At 50.0% G+C, this 22128-nt stretch overlaps 1 protein-coding gene and 1 long non-coding RNA gene across 4 annotated transcripts in view; one reads left to right on the forward strand and one right to left on the reverse strand.

Moving 5' to 3' along the window:
• Nucleotides 1–22128, forward strand: part of FHL1 (four and a half LIM domains 1) — a 52024-nt gene that overhangs the window by 7985 nt on the left and 21911 nt on the right. Inside the window, exon 1 of one of the 3 annotated variants that reach the window (XM_075008147.1) lies at nucleotides 17105–17125. The exons of 1 other annotated variant lie outside the window; for it this stretch is intronic. Coding sequence is in view for 1 of the 2 variants with exons in the window: in XM_075008145.1 (XP_074864246.1) it covers nucleotides 17307–17328 (22 nt within the window). In the remaining variant the exon portion in view is untranslated. Of the gene's footprint in view, nucleotides 1–17104; nucleotides 17126–17175; nucleotides 17329–22128 lie in introns of those variants that run through there. One more of the 3 variants, XM_075008145.1, reaches the window with a different exon arrangement.
• On the reverse strand, nucleotides 1577–16460 carry LOC142020390 (uncharacterized). Its single transcript, XR_012647379.1, has 3 exons — nucleotides 16126–16460; nucleotides 3368–3405; nucleotides 1577–2709 (listed from the first exon to the last, which is right to left on the reverse strand). It is a non-coding gene; the product is annotated as an uncharacterized LOC142020390 (long non-coding RNA).

The raw sequence follows: 22128 nt of genomic DNA on the forward strand, positions 1-22128 counted from the left end.
TGCATGCCCCTGCTGGAATGGGTTACCTTTGTTGCTTGTAAAGGACACAGAGATGCCCAGCAGGTGGGGACTGCAGATTCCTTAGGGCAGGGGCAGGCCATCATTTTTCATAGGGGAGGGGCCCCTCCAAGAATTCGGTAAGTGGTCAAGGGCCGCACTCTTCCATGATGTTGCTGGAGGACATGCAGAACCTGGGATGGAGGTTGGGTGGGGAGGGAGCTTGCAGTAGGGGGCTGAGACGCAGGAGGGAGTGTGGGATCCGGGAGGGCCTTTGGGTGAAGGGGGGGGTTATGATCTGGGGCAGGAGACTAGGGAGCAGGGTCTGGGAAGGAGGAGGGGTGCAGAAGAGGATTCTGACCTGGAGGAAGGGTGCAGGAGGGGATGCAAGGTCTGGGAGGGATTTGTCACCTGGGTATGGGTGCGGGAGGTGGGGCAGGGGTTTGAGTTGTGACATGGGACAGAGGTTGGGGTGCAGAAGAGGATTCTGACCTGGAGGAGGGATGCAGGGTCTGGGCAGGAGGAGGGGTGCAGGAGGGGAGCAGAGGGTCGTGAGGGGAGGGGCTGGGGTGCTGGAGGCGGGCTCTGGCTGGGAGGTGCTTACCTGGGCAACCCCCAGCCAGCAGCCCAGCAGGGTCCTTAGCCAGGCTCCCTGCCTTCCACGCCCTGCTCTGAACACTGCCAGCCGGGGGGAGAGGGGGACGGGCACTTTGCGTGCTGCCTGTCTGGAAACTGGCCAATGGGAGTTGTGTGATTGTGCTGTGGGCGGGAGCAGTGTGCAAAGGCTCCTCCCCCTCCCACCTGGCGCGCAGAAGCACAGGGCCATCACAGCTGGCTTCTCCGAGCAGCGTGCGGGGTGAGGCAGGCAGGGAGCCTCGGTGGGGCTCCTGCTACACCCCGCGTGGATCTAGCAGCTTGGGCTGGATCCTGCCCTCAGCCCATTTTGCCAGCTCCTGCCCGAAGGCCCTAAACCTGCAAAGACTTATGCCTGTGCTTAACTTTCCACGCCATGCATTGGCTCATTAAGCACATGCTGCAGCCTGGGCCTGAACCTGCCAGGCTCTGAAGAACTTGAATTAGCTCATGGGATAAATTTCCAAGTTAGAGGAAAGTAAACACTTGGCTGTTCTCAGGAAAGTATCTGCCTTGCCAAACGTTAGCACAGAAACCTTGGCAGCTTCTCGGTTTGCTTTGCACCCTGCGCCATCTGGGCGAGCGCCAGGCGGTCCGTGAGCTTTGCCATCAGCTCTCTGGTGAGCAACTTATTGCAAGACTTTCCTTCCTAATGGACATTTGCCCCCAGAGGCCTGTGTGCAGAGAGCTGCTGTGGCACTCGACAGTTTGACTCCCTGAATTGTGCTTTCCAGGTGTTTTCACCTCTCCTGGGCTCCTACTGCTGTTTTCAAGCACTGAACGATTTTGCCAGCTTGTTGTGTCCCAGGATCTAAATAAACCAGGCTAGCTCCTTACAGAGAAGAGTGAGCCCACCCAGCTGCCATCCATTGCAACCACCTTCCTCACCCAGTCTCCTGCATAGAATCATAGAATCCTCAGGCTGGAAGAGGCTCAGAAGGTCAAGTCCAACCCCCTGCTCAAAGCTGGACCAACCCCAACTAAATCATCCCAGCCAGGACTTTGTCAGGCTGGGACTTAAAAACCTCTAGGGATGGAGGTTGCACCCCCACCCCCCTCCAGCTAAGATCTGCTGGCAATGTTCCTCCACAGGCTCCTCGGTTGTGTGTAAGCTGCTCTGTTATTGGAGGGTTGCTGGCTGCTTTGTACCACTGGGCAGTGGTTCCCAAATGTGACTAGTATGGACCCCCCAGTTGCCCCCAGAAACCATTCACGGACCCCCATGAAAGCCAGTTCTAGGCGCCGTGTGCACTTCAGCAAATGAAAAAGGACCCCACAACATTGATTTTTGGACAGCTATTCACAACATCATTGGAAGAGATTTAATTTAATAATAATAATTGATTGTAACTTTGCAATTCACTTAGAACTCATTTTCTATGATCAGTTTTATTTGTCTTTTATTTTTTTCAGGCCCCCTTGTACAGGGGTCTGCCTGAGATCCAGAGAGCTCTCCTCCTGTTGCAGAGAGAGCTCATGCAAAGCCCCTGAAGGAGGGGTTGAAGCGCAGGGGCGGGTGGGCAGTTAGCGCGCGCTGCAGCAGGCCAGCACAGGGTGCATCACACATCAGCTTGCCGGCAGTCTGCCAAGCGAGACAGCTGCCTGGCCCAGCGTGGCCGCTGGGTGAGTGACTCGTTTGTGCACCTGGTTCTTCTGCTGCTTTTTGCACCAAATGGAACACACAGAGCTGAGCACTGGCCTTGCTCTTTGCAGGAGGAAATCCTATCTCGCGCCTCTCCCCTTGAAACTGAGCCACACACGGCAAAGACAGAAGCACCAGGCCCCTGGGATGGAGGGAGCAGTGCTCCCTGCAGGGCAACGACAGGTCAGCTTTTTCTGCCCTCTTTGGCCGAGTGGTCGTCTCCTCTGACTTGACGGCCGCTCACGTGTGTGATCTGCAAGAGCTTCATTTGCACTTTGGGGGCTGCAGGGGGGAGGGCTGGAGTTGAAAACGTTGCTTCCTCTCCTTCCAAGGCAATGCTGAGAGTCTCACGACGGCTGTAGCAACAGCAGTGGGTTTCCCGGGCTTGGCAGTTCGCCTGTGGCGGGCAGAGGTGGCCGTTCTTTTTTGGTTGGGAGCTGGTGGGGGGAAGAGGAAGAATGAAACGTTTTAGGAGCAAATGCTCTAAAATGAAATAGGAAACTAAAACCGTGACTTGGGCTGGAGTGAGGCGAAGGCACTTTGCAACCTCTGTGGAGGGCCTGTTTGCTGGGTTAATGTCTGCACGGTGAAGGCGGCAAAACACTTCTCTTGTTTTGGCATCAAGATTGAGGTAGTGCACTGATCTGAGGGGGCAAGTGACCTGTAGCAGTAAACCGGACTCTGGCACTCTGGAGCCCTGCCATCTACGCCGCAGCCTAGCCAACGCAGAGCTAGCTGCAATTTCCAAAAACGCGTGCGTGCTGCAGCCAGGTAAACCCTCTATTCCAAAGTGATGAAGTCCGTATGAGCCGAAATCTTATTGAAAGGTAGGCTGCTAAGGGTGCAAGCAGATTTTGAGAATGGCTCCTAAATCACTTTAGCACCTTTGAAATACTGTCCCCTTATTTCTACTAAAAGCGCACATGCATGTTAATACCTTTATGGGAAATTTAACCTTCAGCAGCTTCCCTCCCTTGGCATCGTGCAGTACCCTTGGGCAAACCATAAACAAGCTGTCGTCTCATTAGAGGCAGAAAGCGTGCATCAAGCTGGGGTATTTTCCTTAGCCACACACATACATTTATCTTCACTTACCTCACTTTATTATGTGTTTGCTTCGGCAGTTGCTTTTCCTGCAATGCAAGGAACGGACAAATATTTTTTCTATATGCTAGATCCAGGGTCAACAACCTGTCCAAGGCAGAGTACTGAAATTTGACCTTTTGACCTCAATGTGCAGTCCGAGTGCCAGTGATACTTTTTAAAGTCACTAGTGGTCCTACGCACAACAGCGTCATTAATAAACCAATTAAAATGCATAGCTTTGCCATTTAGGTGGTGGTTGGTGTACTAATGAGAGGGTTGGTGTAAGGCTAAAGGCTGAGGACAACACGCAATGCTTTATTAACATACAGCAAAGCAAAAAGCCTCAAGCCTGAACAACAGTTGGTTAAAGCAAAAACTGGGCTAGGTAGATTCTGCCCACAGAAACGCAGCAAGAGACAGAGCTGATAAGTCACAGAGCCTAAAAGCACCCAGAGCCAGGCACTTAGTGATACACATAAACACATCCTGCTTAGTACCACACACTCCCCAGACACTCCCCATAGATAATAGCTTAGCACCAGCTACATTCCGACCCACGTTCAGGAACAGGTCGTAATCACAGCATGATGGATAGCGTTGTTTTGTTGGTACCACCGTTATTCCCCAAGTCAATGGGTAGATCTAGTTCCATTAAGTGGTGTCAGTGTATTACAATGAGGGGGTTGTACCTGGATATGTAACTTGTTTATACCCGTGTATACAAGTGTGTGTGTAACAGGGGCTGTGTTGAGCGACCTAGGGGATGATGGAACCCCCTTGCCGTCAACTGAGTCTTCTCCATTGTCCCGGCGTATGCATGTACCAATGTAAACTGTTGAGTCACACTGGAGACTCATGAGGGTGTTGGAGACCAGACGTCAATGACAATAAACGTGGCTCCAGCGCCTTCGTACCTCGCTTGATCTGTGGTTCTTGGGGGCTCTCGGAGGTCTGCAGTGTTGGCTAACTGCGGAGTCTGCACTGCTGTCCGAAGAGAGCCCACGCACGCGGCCGAAGTGCTTGACCTCAAAGGGAGCAGAATGGACATTTGAGCACCATTCTGGTAGAATGCCTGACTGCAGTTGGTAGCATTCGCTGGGTCTGTCATTAATTCACAGGCATGGCTTGGAGCAAGCTCCCGGCTGTAGGGGAGAAGAGTCGGTGGGGATGAGCTCCCGTCTCGGATGCCGATGGAAATCTGCTCATGTGCTGCGCTTGGCACCTGTGCCTGGGGTTGCTGACCTCTTTGCTAGAGAAATAATAACACAAACACTTGTGCCACTAGACGGGCAGGGGCGGGAGGTAATTGGAATCGGCAGTGCCATGTTTGTTTAAAAAAAAAAGAACAAGAAAAAGATAGAGGCGCTTCAGCTGGCTCCTCAGCTGCTGCCTAGGTGCCAATACTCAGTACCAGCAAGTACCAACACAAAAAAAACCACTGGGCATTGGTATAAGACAAGCTCCAAATATCAGGACTGCCCTATAAAATCAGGACATCTGGTTGCCTTCAGCGTGGGACATGACCTTTGAGAAGGTTACAGTAGCCGGGCTCTGGAAGTCACAGAACAGCTGTCTGTCTGGGTTTCTCCCTGTAGCTAACAGTTGCCAAGCGTCACCCTTTGGGAAGATTGTGTTTCCGATTTCACGTGTCCTTTTCATTCAGGTCCCCGTGTGCATATGTTGTGTGTTTAGGGGTTCGTTTTTTCACTTGTAAGCACGGGGGGTGGGGGGGTGTCTAAAAGCAGGTGAGCCTCTATATAAACCGCCATACAAGGGAAAAGTTGTCCAGGGGATGCGAGCTGGCACGAGATGATAGGAAAGCATGAGCATCACTAGGGAAAACGGTATGTAGCTGGACTGTGAGACCTTTCAAAAGGTTGCAGCCTGTGGCAGGAAGCCCAGCTGGGCAGTCTGTCGCTCCTGCCAGCACACTTCAGCAGGATGGAGAGGTTTACAGCCCAGGCTGGCGACGGTACGGCCTCCTCTGTGACGGCCTCCTCTGTGACTGGGCATGAGAACTTTGCCAAGCTGCCGTGCTGTTTGTTGTGCCATGGGGAGGAAAACAAAATTGAGTTCCTTGTAAAAGCTGCTCCTCTTCTGAACTCAGCGAGCCAGGAAATGAGTCTGCCCCAGGGTGCAAATTGGCTTTTCACCCACGAGCTGGCTTGCTGTACCAGCCTTTCTCCACATAAAAGTCCCGAAGGGGAATGAGCCTCCTTTACCTTCTGTCGTTGGAGGGGTGGGAATGCTGGTCGGAATTCTCCCGTCCCTACCTCCTGGCTAGAGGAACTGAACACAGACAATGCTCTCTGACTTGCCCGCTGTGTGTCCTGCTCACCCTCCTGCCTGAAGTGAGGCTGGATTTCCCTCCAGGCTCCTCCCTCACCTGACTCCTCCCATTTTGGCTCATTCTCAGTCCTTGTTGGGCCACTTGTTCCCCTGGGGAATGGGTCTAGAGCTAACGCCCTTTGGCACCTCACCTCACCACCCGGGGTGGGTGCCGGACTGCAGAGCCTGCATGGGGGTGTGTGGTGCTGCTGCTGCTAGCCACACAAGCAGCGTTTCCTGTAAGGTGAGCACTTGGGTGGCCAGTCAGGAGAGAGTCAGGTGCCAACCAGCTGATTAGCAAAGCGCCCGCATGCATCAGCCTGTGTTTCTCCTGGTGGTGCACATCTGCACGTAACAAAATTTAGTCTGCCCCAAATGGAGAACATTAGCGGGAACCTGGGTGACAAGGCACTGGCAACTTATTTTGCTGGGGAGTTTTCAGGGGGTATTGTGAAAGAGAACAAGAACAGGAGAATGGCCGAGCCGTATTGCTGCCCCAGGGTACGCACACACCCCTGGGCCAGCCAGCACTGTCCCTAGCGCTTTTGCATGGCTCTCAAGCTTTCTCAGGGATGGCCCCCCTCTTGTAAGAGAATTCATGACTCCTACAGGCCACCTCTCTGCCCACTCAGGATGACACGGGCTAGCTCCTGTCCGGGCGACTGTTCAGTAACACCCCACTGGCACCCACAACCCTTGCTCACATAGTGGAGGGATGCCAGGGAAATGGTCATGTGTATGTAGCTCCTTGAATGGCCACTCAGTGTGAGCCGAAATGAGGAGGAACCAACAACGGGTCTCTGTGGATCCAGACTACAGCTGGCGTCTGCTGGCTCTGGTGCTGCCAGCCTAAAGGAAGCATCTCCAGGCTGCATGTATGATTAGGTGACTTGTATTCCCCCTAACGTCTAGGATCCCTTGCATAGGCCAGGCCCTCATTGTCCTAGGCACTCTTCAAACCCAGAACAAGAGACTGGCCCCTGCTTCAAGTAAAAGATGAGACAAGAGCTGGGCACAGACAGATCAGGGGTGCAAGCACGCAATATTGGTCAGCAGAATAGGAGATGTGACAGCACACCAGTGGCTTCCCTGTTAGCCAGTGTTTGAGGGCGTCCTGGCTCACTTTCCCTGCTACCGGAATCTTTGCACAGCACTAGCGTAGAACATGGTGTTCTGCTGAGTGGAGATAAGCTTTTGTGGGTCACAGCTGTGAAAGACACCGTTCACCTGAAACTCGACACGGCGCCCAGGTGAAGAGGAAAGGGGCTGTGACCCACAGTCCGGTGTGCAAGTTTTGAGGTACATTTTCAGTATTCGTGAACACATCACACGCGAGGAAGTTTTATGGAGAGTTAGCTGTGGCTAGAAGACCTGTTAATGGGGTGGAGGTTGGCCCTCAGCCCATCAGTCTTTGGGACAGTCTGTCTGTTGGAGAATACACTCTGCCAAGGAAACCTTTGGGCTACTTTCCTGACAGTGTTCCTCCTCGGCTCATCCCTCTCTCAGCATGTAACAAAAGACTGAATTAGCTTGGCTAAGGAGCTTAGCAAGCACTGCTGATCAGTGCGAAGATGCCAGAGCTGTCTGTAGAATGACTTTAGTGAGTGATAAAGAGGTATTCATGAAAACGAAACACACGGCGCTTCAGGAGGCTCTAACCCTGGCAGAAATAGCCACTGGCATGTCAGTTTAATTACTGTGTTTGGCCAGCAGCAAGGCAGGTGGGAATTGATATTTGAGCTTGTTCTGTGTGCGCCCCGTTACCATCATAACACCATGGAAATTAAGCCTCTGCGCTGGCTGCCTGACAAAGGGTGTCGGCCACGTCTTCAAGTTGTTACTAAATATTGGCCTGTCCTTTGGAGGGAGAAACGGAGCCTGCCTTGTTCATGTCCAAACACATGCTGCTAAAGTTAGGAATAAAGGCAGCCATTCCAGTGCCGGCTGCGACCTCTGCGGCTAATCCAGCACACCGGATCCCACTAAGGTGGGCTTTGCAGCTCCGTTTCTTCCCTGAAAAGAATGCAGGACATATGTGCTAACCATTATTTAGGGCAACCAGAAATACACTGTCAACCCTGCTGACTGATCCCTTTTGACCGTTGGAGCAACGACAGGCAGAGATATGTATTCTGAGGCTTTGGGGCTGGTTATTTTTAAGGTGGGCACATCACATCCCATCACCACCGCTGCTACCTAACAATTGAAAATACAATTATCAGAGTGCTAGTTCCCTTGTCTTGCTGGTTCCACTGAGCCAGGCCAGGCCGGCAGACCTCAAGTGCTGCTCTGGTAAAGACAGTGGTGTGGGACCTACTTGTGCCAGATCTGAACAACAATCCTTTGTTGTTTGTCTGATGGTGCAAGCCATGATTTTAGATCAGAGTCCCAGGCTGCGGACACAACACCAAGTTATTTCAGGATAAGAGCTCTTATTTCGAAATAACTTTGTGAGTGTCTATCCAATGCACACGCTATGTTGAAAGAAAATTGAAAGACTGGGTGCATTATTTCAAATCGGTAAACTCATTGAGGACGGGATAGCGCCTATTTCAAATTGGGTGCTGTTAAGACACAGGATAGCACTTATTTTGAAATAGCTATTTTGGAATAAGCTCTATTCCCTGTGGTTACAGCTACACTGTAGCTGTAATGCAAACTAACTTACGCAACTTGTGCAATGCAAACTGCGTAAATTCAGCATAATGGACGTTTCGAATAGCAGAGGCGGACCCCACAGAGAATGGGTGGATGATATAGTAGGTAGGTGCGGAGCTAGTCTACGGAAACTAAGCCACTTTACACTGGATAGGGAAAGATGGAAGAAAATAGTGAGGGAGGCATCGGACACCCACGGGCGCTGAACCATGGTTAGTGTTGACGATGATGATGGTGATGATGATGATGAAATTGCATTAAGTTATTTTGAGGTGACTTATTTCAAACTTGGTGCTGTCCAAACGGCACCAGAGTTCGAAATAAGGGCCTATTTCGAAGTTCCTGCAACCCCTCTCGTGACACTCTGCAGTTCTGAGCATGGTGTTTAGCTGTGGGGTTGCTATTTTAGAATCCATTTGTATCCCGTAATAGCAACTACAGTCTAGCCATAGCTTGTCTTAGCACCTATTTTGAAAGCGTTATTTCGAAATAGGCGCTAGGTGTGCAGACTGCGTATTTCGAAATACACTTGTGGGTGGAGCAGCCTTGTTTCGGAACAGCTTATTTCCAGGTAGGGCTGCTGTGTGGCCATAGCCCCGGAGTTCAGGACAGTGGACAATCATGGAACATAAGGAGAGCTCCTGCCTAGCAATACCTCGCAGAAGCCAGCTGGATTCAGAGCTGCGTGGTTAAGTAATTTGTTAAGTTGTAACTGTACAGGATAAGCATAATGAAGTACAAGAGGGTGTGCTGTGGGTGGCAGGAGGGTGGCAGCTGCTGCATTTCACAGATGTCCCAGGCACATGATCCAGTGCTGAATTCCATGGGGCTATGTGAGACGAGAATCATGTTAGGGGGTGATGGCTTTTCCAGCTTGCAACTCAAAGGCCAGTTCTGTGAGCCAGAGCAGGGCCCTAGATCTGTGACATGCATGGGACAGATGCAACCAGCGGGCGAGCCCGCAGGGCCCTTGCTCAGCGCATGACGGTGGCAGAGAACAAGCTCCACAGCAGGAACACTGCTGCGGGCGCAAGGGCAGGCCCTCAAAAATTAGCCGGTGCCAGAAGTAAGGTTGTCCGTGCAATCCCTCCACAGGACCCCATGAGACCCCACCCTCTTGCAGGATGGGTGGTGCTCAGGGTCAGGGCCGGACTGACTCTTCGGGTGGTTCAGGGCTACTAGATTTTGTGGGGGGCCCATGTGCTCTGGGGTGGGGACAAAAATTAGGGGATCGGTGTGCTGGAGTGGGGTGGAGGCAGGAGAGCGGCTGTGGGGTGGGAGGGGATGAGGGCAGCTACTGGGGGTGGAGGCTCTGCGGCGGGGCTGGGGAGAAATCTGCAGCGAGTTACTGTTTGCTGCATCTGGGTGGCATGCAGGCACCTGGCCTGCCTGGGCACTGGCTGGCAACGTGTGTCGGGAGGTGCAGCCCCTCCCGCAGCTACCCAGGGCTCAGAGGGAGCCTGCAGCTCCAGCCCCGGCATGTGTTCAGCCCGTGCCCCCAGTGAGCCCTGCCAGCTCCACGGGGTAATGGAGCTGTAGTTCTGCGGGGTTGTAGCCACTGGGGGACAGGAAGCCTGGGAAGGGAGGACTCCTTTTACCTGGCTCTCCCCTCTCACCGTCGGCAGGGGGATTTCTCAGTGGTCAGAGCGTTGGCCTTGTAAACCCCACGTTGAGCGTTTAATCCTTGAGAGGCCTTTCAAGGAAGTTAAATTAAAAAAAAAAGAAAAATCTGTGCGGGATGGTGTTCGGTCCTGCAGTGAGGGCAGGGGCCTGGACTCGGTGACCTCTTGAGGTCCCGTCCGGTTCAGGTGGGTAGCACAGAAGGAGAGGGGAAAGAAAATTAGTTTCTCCAAGTGTCTCTTAGGTTAAGTGGGTTGCCTGGGATCACGACAAATACTAAAGATGGGGAAACTGTCCTTGTAATGCACAAGGTAGTTCACATCTTTGTTGAGTTTGAGATGTCCTCTCTCCCCCTTCTCCTGCTGTCCTGCCTGGCTGATTCCTCAGCTCTTATTTCTTTTTTCTTCTAGCTTCAGTGCTCTTTGTCTCTGTTATCAGTTGTCATGCGCCAGGATTTCCCAGAGCTGAGAAAGTGGGTCTGTCCCACCACAGCTCATCAACTAAAAAATCACTTTGTTAGTCTTTAAAGTGCTACAAGATTGCTGGCATTGGCTACTGTTGGCAGACAGGGTTCTGGGCTAGATGGACCTTTGGTCTGACCCAGTATGTCTGTTCTTATGTTCTTATGGTTTGTTTGGGGAGTGTTCTCAGTAACTAGAAATCTCCTGGTTCAGAGGATTTGCAGTCAGGGGTCGCTGTAAGCTGAATGCTTGCGGGGGCACCCAGGAGAGATTTAGGTGCCACCCAGTTGATAAGCAGAGTGCCCACAGCTGGCGGCGTACACGCATAGCAAAATTTATTCCGCCCATGGATGGAAACAATTCAAAGGACGCCGTTCGCAGCCACGCTTCCCTCTGTCCCACACATGTTCTCCTTTATCTGGCAGGGAGCTTTCCTGGCTTGGGTTCTCTTCTCCAAGCCCAAAATAGACCAGAGGGATTGAACAAAAACTTGGATGTGCAAAGCAGCTTCTGATTTATAGCCCCCTCCTCCCCCGAATCTCCCTGTCAGTTGGCTATCAGCAGCCAGTCAAAGATTTGCAATGTCACAACAGGTGGAGCCAGTGGCTGCTGGGTGGAATGCATGCTTGGAGGCAGGGTGGGAATGGAGCAGGTGTTGGCGTGGAAGTAAAATGGGATGGTCTCCGCTGGCTGAGAGGCAGAATCTGGTCAGTCCGCCAGCGGACAGATGCTCCCAGTTCTCCCTCTTTCCATTTGTGCTGGTTTCCTTCCTTCCCCTTCTCTTCACTGCCGTTGTCTCCTTGGCCCATGCCATCCTTTTGCTAGTCTCTGCCCATCCCAGTTTGGCTTCCCTTCCTATTCCTTTGTTTTTATGGTTCTACTCTCCCCTTGCCCCCAGGCGTCAAGTGGGCTGAAAAAAGTAGGCGGGAGGACTGCCATAATCTGGGAACAGCAGATTGCTGGTGGCACGGGGGTTAAAGGGATCCCTCAGCAGTCCAGCTCAATTACTTTATTTCTTTTATTGGGTCTGTGGCCCTGCGCAGCTCCTTCTGCACCGTTCTCTTTAAGTACTATCCTTCACATTCTTATCTAGGGCCTGGGGTGGCATCTGGCCGTAGATTGTCTTTGCGGTATATGCACACCAACGAATTTAGCGTCCTCATCCTCTCCCCGATCTGGTTCTAAAAGCATCCTGTGACTGTCTCAGCTGCCCTCTGGATGACTTCCCACAGGCAGCCGCACTCTGAGTCTAGCCCCCACGGTGGGGTTGGAGGCCTGGGAAGTGTCACAGGCCGATCATCACCTTGTGCGAGGTGAGCAGGAGCGCACCTGTCCTGCAGATGTGAAGGAGCTGTAGCAAAGGGAAGATGCCATAGGCGGAGGGGGGTGTGAGGGCTTCCAGATGGCTCGGAGGAAGAACGTGGCTTTGCAGATAGCTCCGCTGATGGTTTGGTACAGCCGTACAAACCTCTGTGCAGCACCTGGCGTTGCTCCCAGGGGTCACCGTGGCTCCTGTGCGAAAGGCAATGGCTGGGGTACCCCAGGGTGGATGTCTAGAGCTGAATCAGATTGAGTACAGCACATCCAAGCTTTATAGGGCGCTGCGGCCAGGGAAGCGGCAAAGACATGCAGTTTTGCCTTTGCTGCACCATCCACAAGGTCTGTGGATGAACTGAAGAGAGCCATCGACAGCATTGCAGCAGGAAAGGCCCCAGGCCAGGATGGTAAACCACCAGAGGTGATCAAGTGTGCCGCGGACACACTCCTGGAACCTCTACATGAGCTACTGCGCCTGTGCTGGAAAGAGGGTGAGGTTCCACAGGATATGCGCGACGCCAACATTGTAACGTTGTATAAGAACAAAGGAGACAGAAGCAACTGCAACAACTACCGTGGAATCTCCCTCCTAAGCGTCACTGGTAAACTGTTCACTTGCATCATCCTTGGCAGACTCCAGAAGATTGGTGAGAGGGTGTACCCCGAATCGCAGTGCGGATTCTGCGCAGAGAGGTCTACCGTTGACATGGTCTTCTCTCTAAGGCAGCTGCAGGAGAAGTGCAGGGAACAGAGGAAGCCACTCTACATAGCCTTCATCGACCTGACCAAGGCCTTTGATTTGGTCAGCGGGGATGGTCTGTTCAAACTGCTCCACAAGATAGGCTGTCCTCCACAGTTACTCAAGATGATCCAGACGTTCAACGAAGACATGAGAGGAACCATCCAAGATGACGGCTCATTATCGGATGCTTTCAGAATCAGGAGCGGCGTCAAACAAGGATGCGTGCTTGCTCCGACATTGTTCGGGATCTTCTTTGCACTCCTCCTGAAGCATGCCTTTGGATCTTCAACAGAGGGCATCTTGCTGCACACAGGATCTGATGGAAAACTGTTTAACCTTGCAAGGCTGAAAGCTAAGTCTAAGGTGCGGGAAGTCCTCATCAGAGACATGCTGTTCGCAGATGATGCTGCTGTACTGTCTCACACAGAAGACCAGCTTCAGAAACTGCTGGATCAGTTCTCCAAAGCGTGCAAGGACTTTGGGCTTACCAGCAGTCTAAAGAAGACAAACGTACTTGGTCAGGATGTTGCTGAATCCCCATCAATCAGCATTGACAACTATACGTTAGAGGTCATCAACGAGTTCATTTACCTCGGGTCCACCATCACTGACACCCTGTCGTTGGATGCTGAGCTAAATAGGAGGATTGGAAAAATGGCCACAACTTTGTGGCATTGGCAATTTGAATAAAAGCAGAGTGTTAAATTCTGTGTGTAGGTTTTGGGAGGCACCACACCCTGTGTGTGGGCCTCAGAGCAAGTGGCTAAAGGTTAAGCCCTAAACGCCCTCTTGAATGTCCACTGCCTGCAATGACAGCCCTCCAGCATCCTTCATGCACCTGTGCTCTGCTGTCACCCTGCTTCCAAATTGGGGCCGAATTCCAAAATCTGCCCAGAGGGAAGAGAAACACTTCAGGGCAATCAGAGGAACCTCAGTTTGTCCCCGGGTCCATGTCATCAGTGTAGCCCGTTATCGGCCACCTCACCGTCCTGCGCGTAGCACAGTTAACATACACGGGGCTTTAAAGTAAAGCTTTCCTCTGAAATGTAGGCATGATGTTCTGCCACCTCTCTATATTTACGGCTCCTCAGTTGTCTCTGGTGCTGGTGACTAATAGTTCATCAATGCCTGGCTATCTCCTGTCTCTATTTAAGTGGCTGTTTCTGTCCCGTCGAGTGACAGATGGACATGTGAGACAGCTGAAGCTGCCCAGGCCTTTTCTGGCAGGATGGTTCAGGTCAAGAAGATACTGTGGAAAATACAATGTTGAATCACTTTTTATTCAGGTACATGACACGGTGCCTTAATCATGCTGCCTGCTCAACCAGTCAGCACACTCACAGGAAGTTCTCTTTGGGAGAAAGTCTCTGTGGATAATTCCTGCCTTAGCTGAAAAATAAATCTAGGACTAAACGTCCAGTGTTAAAAATGCCACAGGTGCAGCTTGCAACCGTCATTCTTGCGCCAGCAGTCCCGTTCCTAGTGCTACAGTTTTTCAACTCTCCCTGAATTCAGCAGAGACGGGATTAATCCACAGAAGGAGGAAGACGTGAATGGGGCTGACGGAGAACTCGGAGCTCTGGTACCATGAATTCTGGCTCCTGATTGTTTAGAGTGGAAGGACCGAGTTGCTCCCTTGAAATTCTGCTGGTACTTGCTTCTTCTGGCTGGACTGATAGGGAATTCCAGCTGGGCACGTTTCTCCATTTCTCAGTGTAAACCCCAGCATCTCCCCGGAGCTTGTTACAATGTGGCCTTCTGGGCTCTATCATAATATACCCAGTACCACTACTGCTACCAGCAAGAACCAGAATAGCAGTAAATGAAGTGGAAAGGAGCCTGGTGATCCTTAGGGTGAATCACTGGTCTGGAATGAAGTACAAAGTTGCTTAAGGTGATTGAATCATAGAATTAGAAGAGCCCACAAGGATCATCTGCTCTAACCCGCTGCCAGGAGATATGGCTGGACCACCATCGTCTGCAAACCTCCAGTGAAGGACCCTCCCCAGGCTCCTGAGGCAGTGCTGTTCTTACAGCCAGGAAGCTTTCCCCTGAGATTTCATCTAAATCAGTTGTGCTGTGGGTTAACCCTCTTGCCTCTTGTCTGCGGCATGAGAGAGCAACTTTTCTCCATATTTTGATGGAAGCCTTTCAGGTAGCTGGAGATGGCTCTCATGTCCCCCTCCAGGTCTCCTCATTTCCAAGCAAAACACATCTGGTTCCTTCAGCCTTTGCTCCTGGGGATATATTCTGTCCCTGTGATTATCTTTGTTGCCCACCTCTGGCCAGGTTCTCCTCATCCTTTCTATACATTGGTGGCCCAAACAGGACACAGTGCTCTAGGCTGAGCCTAAATGGCACCGAGCAGCGTGATGCTTTGCTTGCTGTGCCTCTGTGAAGGCAACCCTAAAACTGCATTTGCTTTATTTTTGCCATAGCATGGCAGTGCTGGCTCACGCTGAGGTGTGATCCATCGCTACCATGCTTTCCTCAGCAGTGCTGCTGCTAAGCCAGTACCGCCCCCCAACCCCCGTGCTGTACTTGTGCATTGGGATTTTCTTCCCTAACGCTTGTCTTTGCTGAATTTCATGGCACTGCCAATAGCTCTGGGACTCCGACCTGGAGCGCGGGAGCTGTGATCCAGACTTCATTGACCTCTATTGTGCCACATCAGAGGTGAGGCACCTGCGATGTGTGTAGGGTCACACAGCGCGCCCCCCGCCCCCGATTTCCTGCTTGGCTTGGACGGAGCATGTGCTCCCTCCCGTCCCTTCCCTCCCCCCTCAGTATCAGCAGGCACAGTTGTCTCTGTGCCACATGGTGATCATTACAGCCCTGGGGGTGAAATCCTATGGCCTGTTGAAATGAATGCCAAAGCTCCCATTGACTTCAGTGGGGACAGGATTCCACCCATCCTGTTCTCCAGCCCTCTGCCTGTCCCCTTCTCCCTGTTTCTCCTCTTCTCCTGCTCTACTGCGCGCATCTCTGTTTGCAAAATACACTCTCATTCCATCACAGCCTCAGGCATACCAACAGAACATCCCCATGGTTACAGAATGCCTGTCCCATTCCGTTCACGAACCGCTTCAGTCCCACGGAAGTGCGGCCATGTCTGGGGTGGAACATGATAGCTGGTTAACATCGCACAGGAATGTTACACAGCTCTGTAGGCCGGGAAGGGAAGAATACCAAATATGTGTGAAATTTCAGAGGATATTTTAGAGAGGCTGAAAATAATTAACCAGGTTGGAAGGTGGTGAGAACACCAGTGCTCACTTACCATGGGGGAGCCATATGTCAGAGTTACTGAAACTATAACACGAATAGTTATCCATGCAAACACCACACTCACTGTCCAAACAATTTGCCTGCTGGCTGCTCTTCCTATGGAAGGAAACTGGCTCAGTAAAAATGCCCATTATTCCGATTCCTGCAGTCTGGTGAGCCACACGAACAATTTGCTGGGGCTGGGCACTTTGGCTGGGAGAGTTTCTTAGCCAAAACATTTCAGCTGCTGAATAAAGGGGTTGACTTTTCCTACCATTCTGGCTGTGAGTGATTTCACGTTGTCCTCTCAAATTGCCCTGGGACACTTTTAGGTCTCATGACCACTGTGAAGGAGGCTGGTAACGATACTGTACCTTTGCAGTGGGGAGGTTCCCAGCAGAGGAGAGCTGCCTGGTGTGCCTATTCTATACATCACTGTGGTCCTTGGCCAACTGTCCTGTGGTTAAAACAGGAGGCTTTTCAAATATTTGCAGCACATCCAACAATACCCACCATGATACCTAGCACGTTGCATTCCACTTGCTGTGGGAAGTGCAGGTGTCACGTAGATGAGCCCTGTTGAAAACAATTGCAACATTAGCTCACTAATCCTCACAGCTCCCTCTGCCTCGGTGAGAGGAGACAGTTGAGCTCGAGAGGTTAACGGACTTTCCCACGGCCCCAGAGTCAGTCAGTGTCAAAAACAGGAGCTCCCTGCATCCAGCCCAGATCTCAGCCCCCTGCTCACACTGTCTGCCTTGCCTGGAAACAAACAGCTGTTCCTGTGCTTTTCGGCCCTCTGCTAACGTACCTTCCTGCTGTAAACTAGTGGGTGATACTTGAGAAAGGCAGCTTATTATAAAGACAGTAGCAGTCTGGCTTCAGCTGTGGGTGTGAAAATGAATTGCATTAAGTGATGCAGGCTTTTAAGTACCAGAAGTAAATGTTCAGTGTATATAAATTCCCCCAATCTGTGACTAGCCATTGCTAAGGGGCCTTAGGTTCTAGCAGGCCTGACTGGTTTCCCCCTGCACCCATCAGAGCTGATGAGGAGCTGAGAATGGTATTTCTAACTCACTCACTGGACAGTCAGCAGTCAGCCTTGTTAAAGTAAAGAACAGCTCAGAACTTGTATAATTGAGACAGCTCTGCCCCACACCATGTGGGTCTGTACATTAGGTTAACATGTGGTAACAGTTGTAAGCTATTTCTAAAGCCAAGGCCAAATTGTACTTTAGCAGAGAGGTCAAGTTTTTACAGTGCCTCTCTGCCTTTAAAACTAATTTGGATGCTGAAGTAGCTGTGCAGGTATTTATATGTTGCTGGTGGTACTTTCACCAGCTCCTATTCTTCTCCCTGGGATCACCTAAAATGGTAAGAATTTTGGAGTGGGATTACTGCTGTGATCTCTGGGGAGGGGACAACTGTGAGCGGGTCTTTCTGTATTAATAGCCTCCCCTTAAATGTATGTTATCAAATGAGCCATGTTCTGATCAGCTGAGAAACTCTGAACTCCGTTGTCTAAAGGGTTGCCTGCAAATTTGTTCCTGTGATAATGGCTTACCACAGGCATTCAGGTAAAATGGAAGTATCATAGACTATTTAATAAGTGCCAGGCCTTAAAATACCTCAATATTGTGCAACTTGTTTTGGCAGCAGGATATTGTGTCATAAAAGTGATTATTTATCTAGTGCCGTCTTAGTGGTTTGAACAATTGGCAAACTGTAATTAAGGATAGCCATTGTGGGATTGCAACAATAGAAGTTGTTACACTGTGTAGCCAAAGATCTTGTTGATTAAGCGCTTTTGAAAGGATTTTCAATAGCAAAGGCTTTTGCTATCCAGTGCAGCCAGAAGCCTGCGGTTGTACTGTGATTTTAGTAAAGTTGTTAAATGATCCCCAAAGTTGGGGTGGGAAGGTGTGGGGTGGGTTGGGGATATTTGCTGTGGAATGTGCTGTCTTTAGCATTATCTTTGGTAGGAGGGGGAATGCACAGCAAAGGAGAATGGAAGGCGATAAAAATATAAACACCAAAAATATATGTGTTTTAGAAGAAGGATTTTGGCTACTTTGAATTCCTTCTCTGTGTTCCAGTGATAGCTCCCTCCATCGAACAGACAGACCCTCTGCCCTAGCAAGGAAGGGTAGGGGTCTCTCCAGGGACCTTGATGGAGTTAAGCAGGCATGTTAGTGTGTACTGCTTCGCAGACACACATTTTGTGGCTTGCACTCTGATGTGTGAAGCCACTGAAAATGCCCTGCATAACCCGACTGACCTCTGGGTGGGATATTGATTGGTGTTCAACATTTTAACACTGGATCCACTTCCTTGAGTTTATTGATAGTTTTAAATGGCCCAGTGCATTCTTACACCGCTAACGGAAGACGACCACTGCTTTAACAGTCCGACTCTCCTCACAGGGGCTCAGGATCCAGCAATCTGCTCTGGGAATATGTTGCATTCTTCGTGTGTAGCATGACTCCGGTTAACACTAAGCTTGAGCGGCAGGCGTGGAACCACTCCTTTCATTTAGATGTTAGTAAGGCATTATCTTTTGTTAACTAGCAATTGATTATTAAAACACACACTCAGTAGTAAACATGGCCCCCAGGGAAGCAACACGTGTTACTGGCTATATGGTGGTTTCTTCTTCTCGGTTGTGGCTGAGATCCACTGGCGTGGCACTCGAGATCTGGCTTCAGTGTTCTGCTCCACCACCGATTCCCTGCGTGACTGGGAGCAAGGGGCGTAGGCCCTGATCCTGTAGCTGCTTGTGCATGTCAGGCGCCCCCGTGAACTTTAGTGGGGCTTCTCACGCATCAAAGAGTTTGCAGGATTGTGGTCTCAACCACTCTGCCTCTGATCCCCATCTGCAAACCTGGGGTTCCAGCACTTCTCCACCTGTGAGGTGCTCGGGTCTGTGGGGACGGGGCAGTAGCAAGTGTCTCAATAAAAGCACTTCTGGTTTATCAGCATAGTAGCTTGTGGGCTGTGCTAGGTGAGAGCACACACAGGCACTAAAGCCCTGAAATGGAAGAACACTACTCTCAGCTAATCTCTTTGCATAACTTACCTTTAAGTGCTTCTTCGCTCCCTCTTTCTGATTTGCCCGGGGTCCGTGCCACCAGCCCCCAACTCCCTTTGGCGAGAGGAGCTACTAATAACCTGCCTCATCAGGAATGAAGGGATTCAGAAACCAGAAACGGAGATTCTACCCATGTGGGCCAGATCCTCAGGGGCCATATGGCAGCCTAGCTCCATCACAGCTGCATTGATTTACACCAGCTGAGGCTGTTTTCTTTGCATGCTAACTGAGGGGGCTGGCTGCAGTGTTGTTAGACCTAAAGAATGTATCAGTATCCGTTTAATAGCTGCAGGTAACGACAGCTGATATCCACTGCTCGTTTTGGCGGATACAGGTGAGGATACCAGTTTTGCATCCATCCAGGGCTCTAGTTAGAGCTGTGTTGGCCCCAGGCTATGAGGCACAAGACAGGCGAGGTCATATCTTTTATAAGACCATCCTCTGTTGGTGGAAGTTTTTGAGTTTCATAGAGCTCTTTGTCAGGCTCCTTTGAGAGCTTCAAGTAGGAACAGGACTTCAGGGTATCCAATAACATTTGTAACCCCTTTTTTTTCCTCTCCCAAGAGCTCAGACTTCATTGGGAGCAGCAGCATCTGTTTTCCTAAAGCAGCTCCAGAACCTAACTCCCTCTTGAGCTAGGTATTCTGTTCCCAGCAATTCTGGCAATGCAGTGCCCAGACCTAACTCCTTGGGGAGCTTGGCCACTTTTAGGGTAATCTGTATTAGGGAAATTAGTCGATTTCAGACACTCAATTTCAGCCAGGACGTTTGTGTAGCTAGAATCGATGTATCGGAATCTACTTACTTCCCTAGTGAAGACTGAGCCTCCACTACTCTCTCACGCTGACGTCCCCAACTGGAATACAGGGGTCGACGGCTGAGCCCAGAGAGGTCGATTTTGCCATGTCTTCACCAGCTGTGCAAAATCGAACTCCAGAATATCAACCACCACCATGTCGATTTTCTGGTGAGTACAGACAAGGCCTTGCAGAAGAGCTCTGTAAAGCCTGAAGGCTTGTCTCATCTAGCAACACAAATTGGCAATAAAAGAACCGAGACTATATCTGTAATGTATCAACATAACACTCAAAAGCTACTCGGCTATGGTCTCATCTTCCTTCCTAAGTGGCTGTAAGGTTATTAAAGTTTAAGCATCGTTGCCCTGTTCATTTTGACAGCCCAAATTCTGAGTTCCTGTATAAAGATTTATCATGTGTACATGCTCCCTGGAGACATCAACACTCCACGTCCTGTACTAAGTGCTCTGCTTATCGGTTATGCGTAAGTTTTGCTTGTTAAATGTGTTCTGCAAGTCATTGCTATGATGTGTTGCTTTATATAGCACAGCTGAGTTCCAGGTAACCGGGTTGGAGGTACAACAGCCAAAAAAATAAACAAGCGTTCTTCTGTTAGGAGGGGGGTAGGGGGGGCTTGCAGAAAAGTTAGAAATTAATGTTCAGAGAGAGTTGGATATTCAGCCCAGGATATTGTGCATTGCTTGCAGATAGAGCTTGAGTAAGTGAATCATTCTCAGCAGCGTTCAGTCGTAAGAATGCAACCAGCTTTGCACCCAATTTCAAGCTACATTCGCAGTAATGCTTTTTTGGCTTTTAGGCCTTTGGAGAAAACTTGCTAAGAAACACAGAGTTGTTTACAGTGTTGTAGAATTAGTCCTGCTGATGAAGCCAAACAGGAAGCTCATGGGGGAATTTGAAAAGCCTCAGAGGGGTAAATGTGTGTGTCTGTAAAAACAATGAGGAGTCCTGGAGCATCTTAAACACTAAGGCTGTGTGTACACTTGCATTCCTCTTTCGAAAGAGGCATGCAAACGAGGCAATCAACATTGCAAATGAGATGCAGATTTACATATCTGGCACCTCATTTGCATATTATTCTTTTGAAAGCCCAAAAGCAATGTGGACGTGGCTCTTTTGAAAGTAAGCCCCATCTTCGAACGAACCCTTCTTCTCATTTCTTATGGGAAGAAGGGTTCTTTCGAAGATGGGGTTTACTTTTGAAAGAGCTACATCTGTACTGCTTTTCTGCTTCCGAAAGGAGCTCTTTTGAAAGAAGAATATGCAAATTAGGCATCAGATATGTAAATCTGAACCTCATTTGCATTTCCAATTTCCTCATTTGCATGTCTCTTTCAAAAGATGAATGCAAGTGTAGACACAGCCTAATGGATGTATTAGGGCATAAGCTTTCGTAGGTAAAACCCAATTCATCAGATGGCATGGAGTGGAAATACAAAGGAAGATATGAAGAAAAGAAAATTGTATAATTATGAATTTTAAGAATATATAAGACAGTTACTGTCAAAATTACTGCACTGGGTAGTAACTTTTTTTGCAGTAATTCACTTACATATATACCTGCCTTTGTACTTTCACGTCATTCGATCTGATGAAGTGGGTATTATCCACAAACGCTTATGCCTTAATCAATCTATTAGGCCGTGTCTACACAGGCAGCTTCTGTCGACAAAATTGGGCTTTTGTCAACAAAACTTGCTGAGTGTCTACACTGTTAAAGCGCTCTGTCGAGCGTTTGTTGAGAAAACTCAATTGTTCAGCCGGCAGCGTTATCCCTCTTCCCGATCAGATGTAGCGCCTCTGTTGACAGTGTTTTGTCAACACTTCTGTCACCATCAGGGCTTCCAGCTCCCCAGGCAGCCCTGTTTGGAGACCTTCCAGTCAGCTGTTCTCTCTCAAGAGGTCAGGGCAGATTGCTCTTTTCATCTGTTTTTATGTGTAGACACCATCTGTCGACAGACGTTTTGCCGGGGTTTGTTGCCCTCTGTCAACAGAAGCTGCCCATGTAGATGTAGCCTCAGTCTCTAAGGTTATGTCTACACAGCAGCATTCTTTTGAAATAATCTGTTCCAGAAGAAATTTTCCAGAATATCTTATTTTGAAATAATGCGTCCACACACAAAATGCTGGTCGAAATAGTGCTCAGCTATTTGAAAATAGAGCTTCTCCACTGACTGGCCAGGAGGGCACCTTGGGCAGGGCTGGAGGCCCCTTATTTTGAAGTAGCCCTTATTCCTTGTCTATACAGCCCCTATTCTGAAATAGCTATTTCAGCATATGCACTATTCCTTATAGAATAAAATTCCCAGAACTCGAAACAAGACGCCCACTATTTCAAAATAGCAGGTTTGCTGTGTAGACGGATGCAAAGTTATTTCAGAGTAGTGGTAGTTATTCTGAAATAACTTTGCTGTGCAGACATGCCCGAAGGGATGACAGGACTCACCGTTGTTTTTTCTGGCCGTTGAGGCATG

The sequence above is a fragment of the Carettochelys insculpta genome, chromosome 13, assembly GCF_033958435.1.
Source record: "Carettochelys insculpta isolate YL-2023 chromosome 13, ASM3395843v1, whole genome shotgun sequence".
NCBI classification, from domain to species: Eukaryota; Metazoa; Chordata; order Testudines; family Carettochelyidae; genus Carettochelys; species Carettochelys insculpta.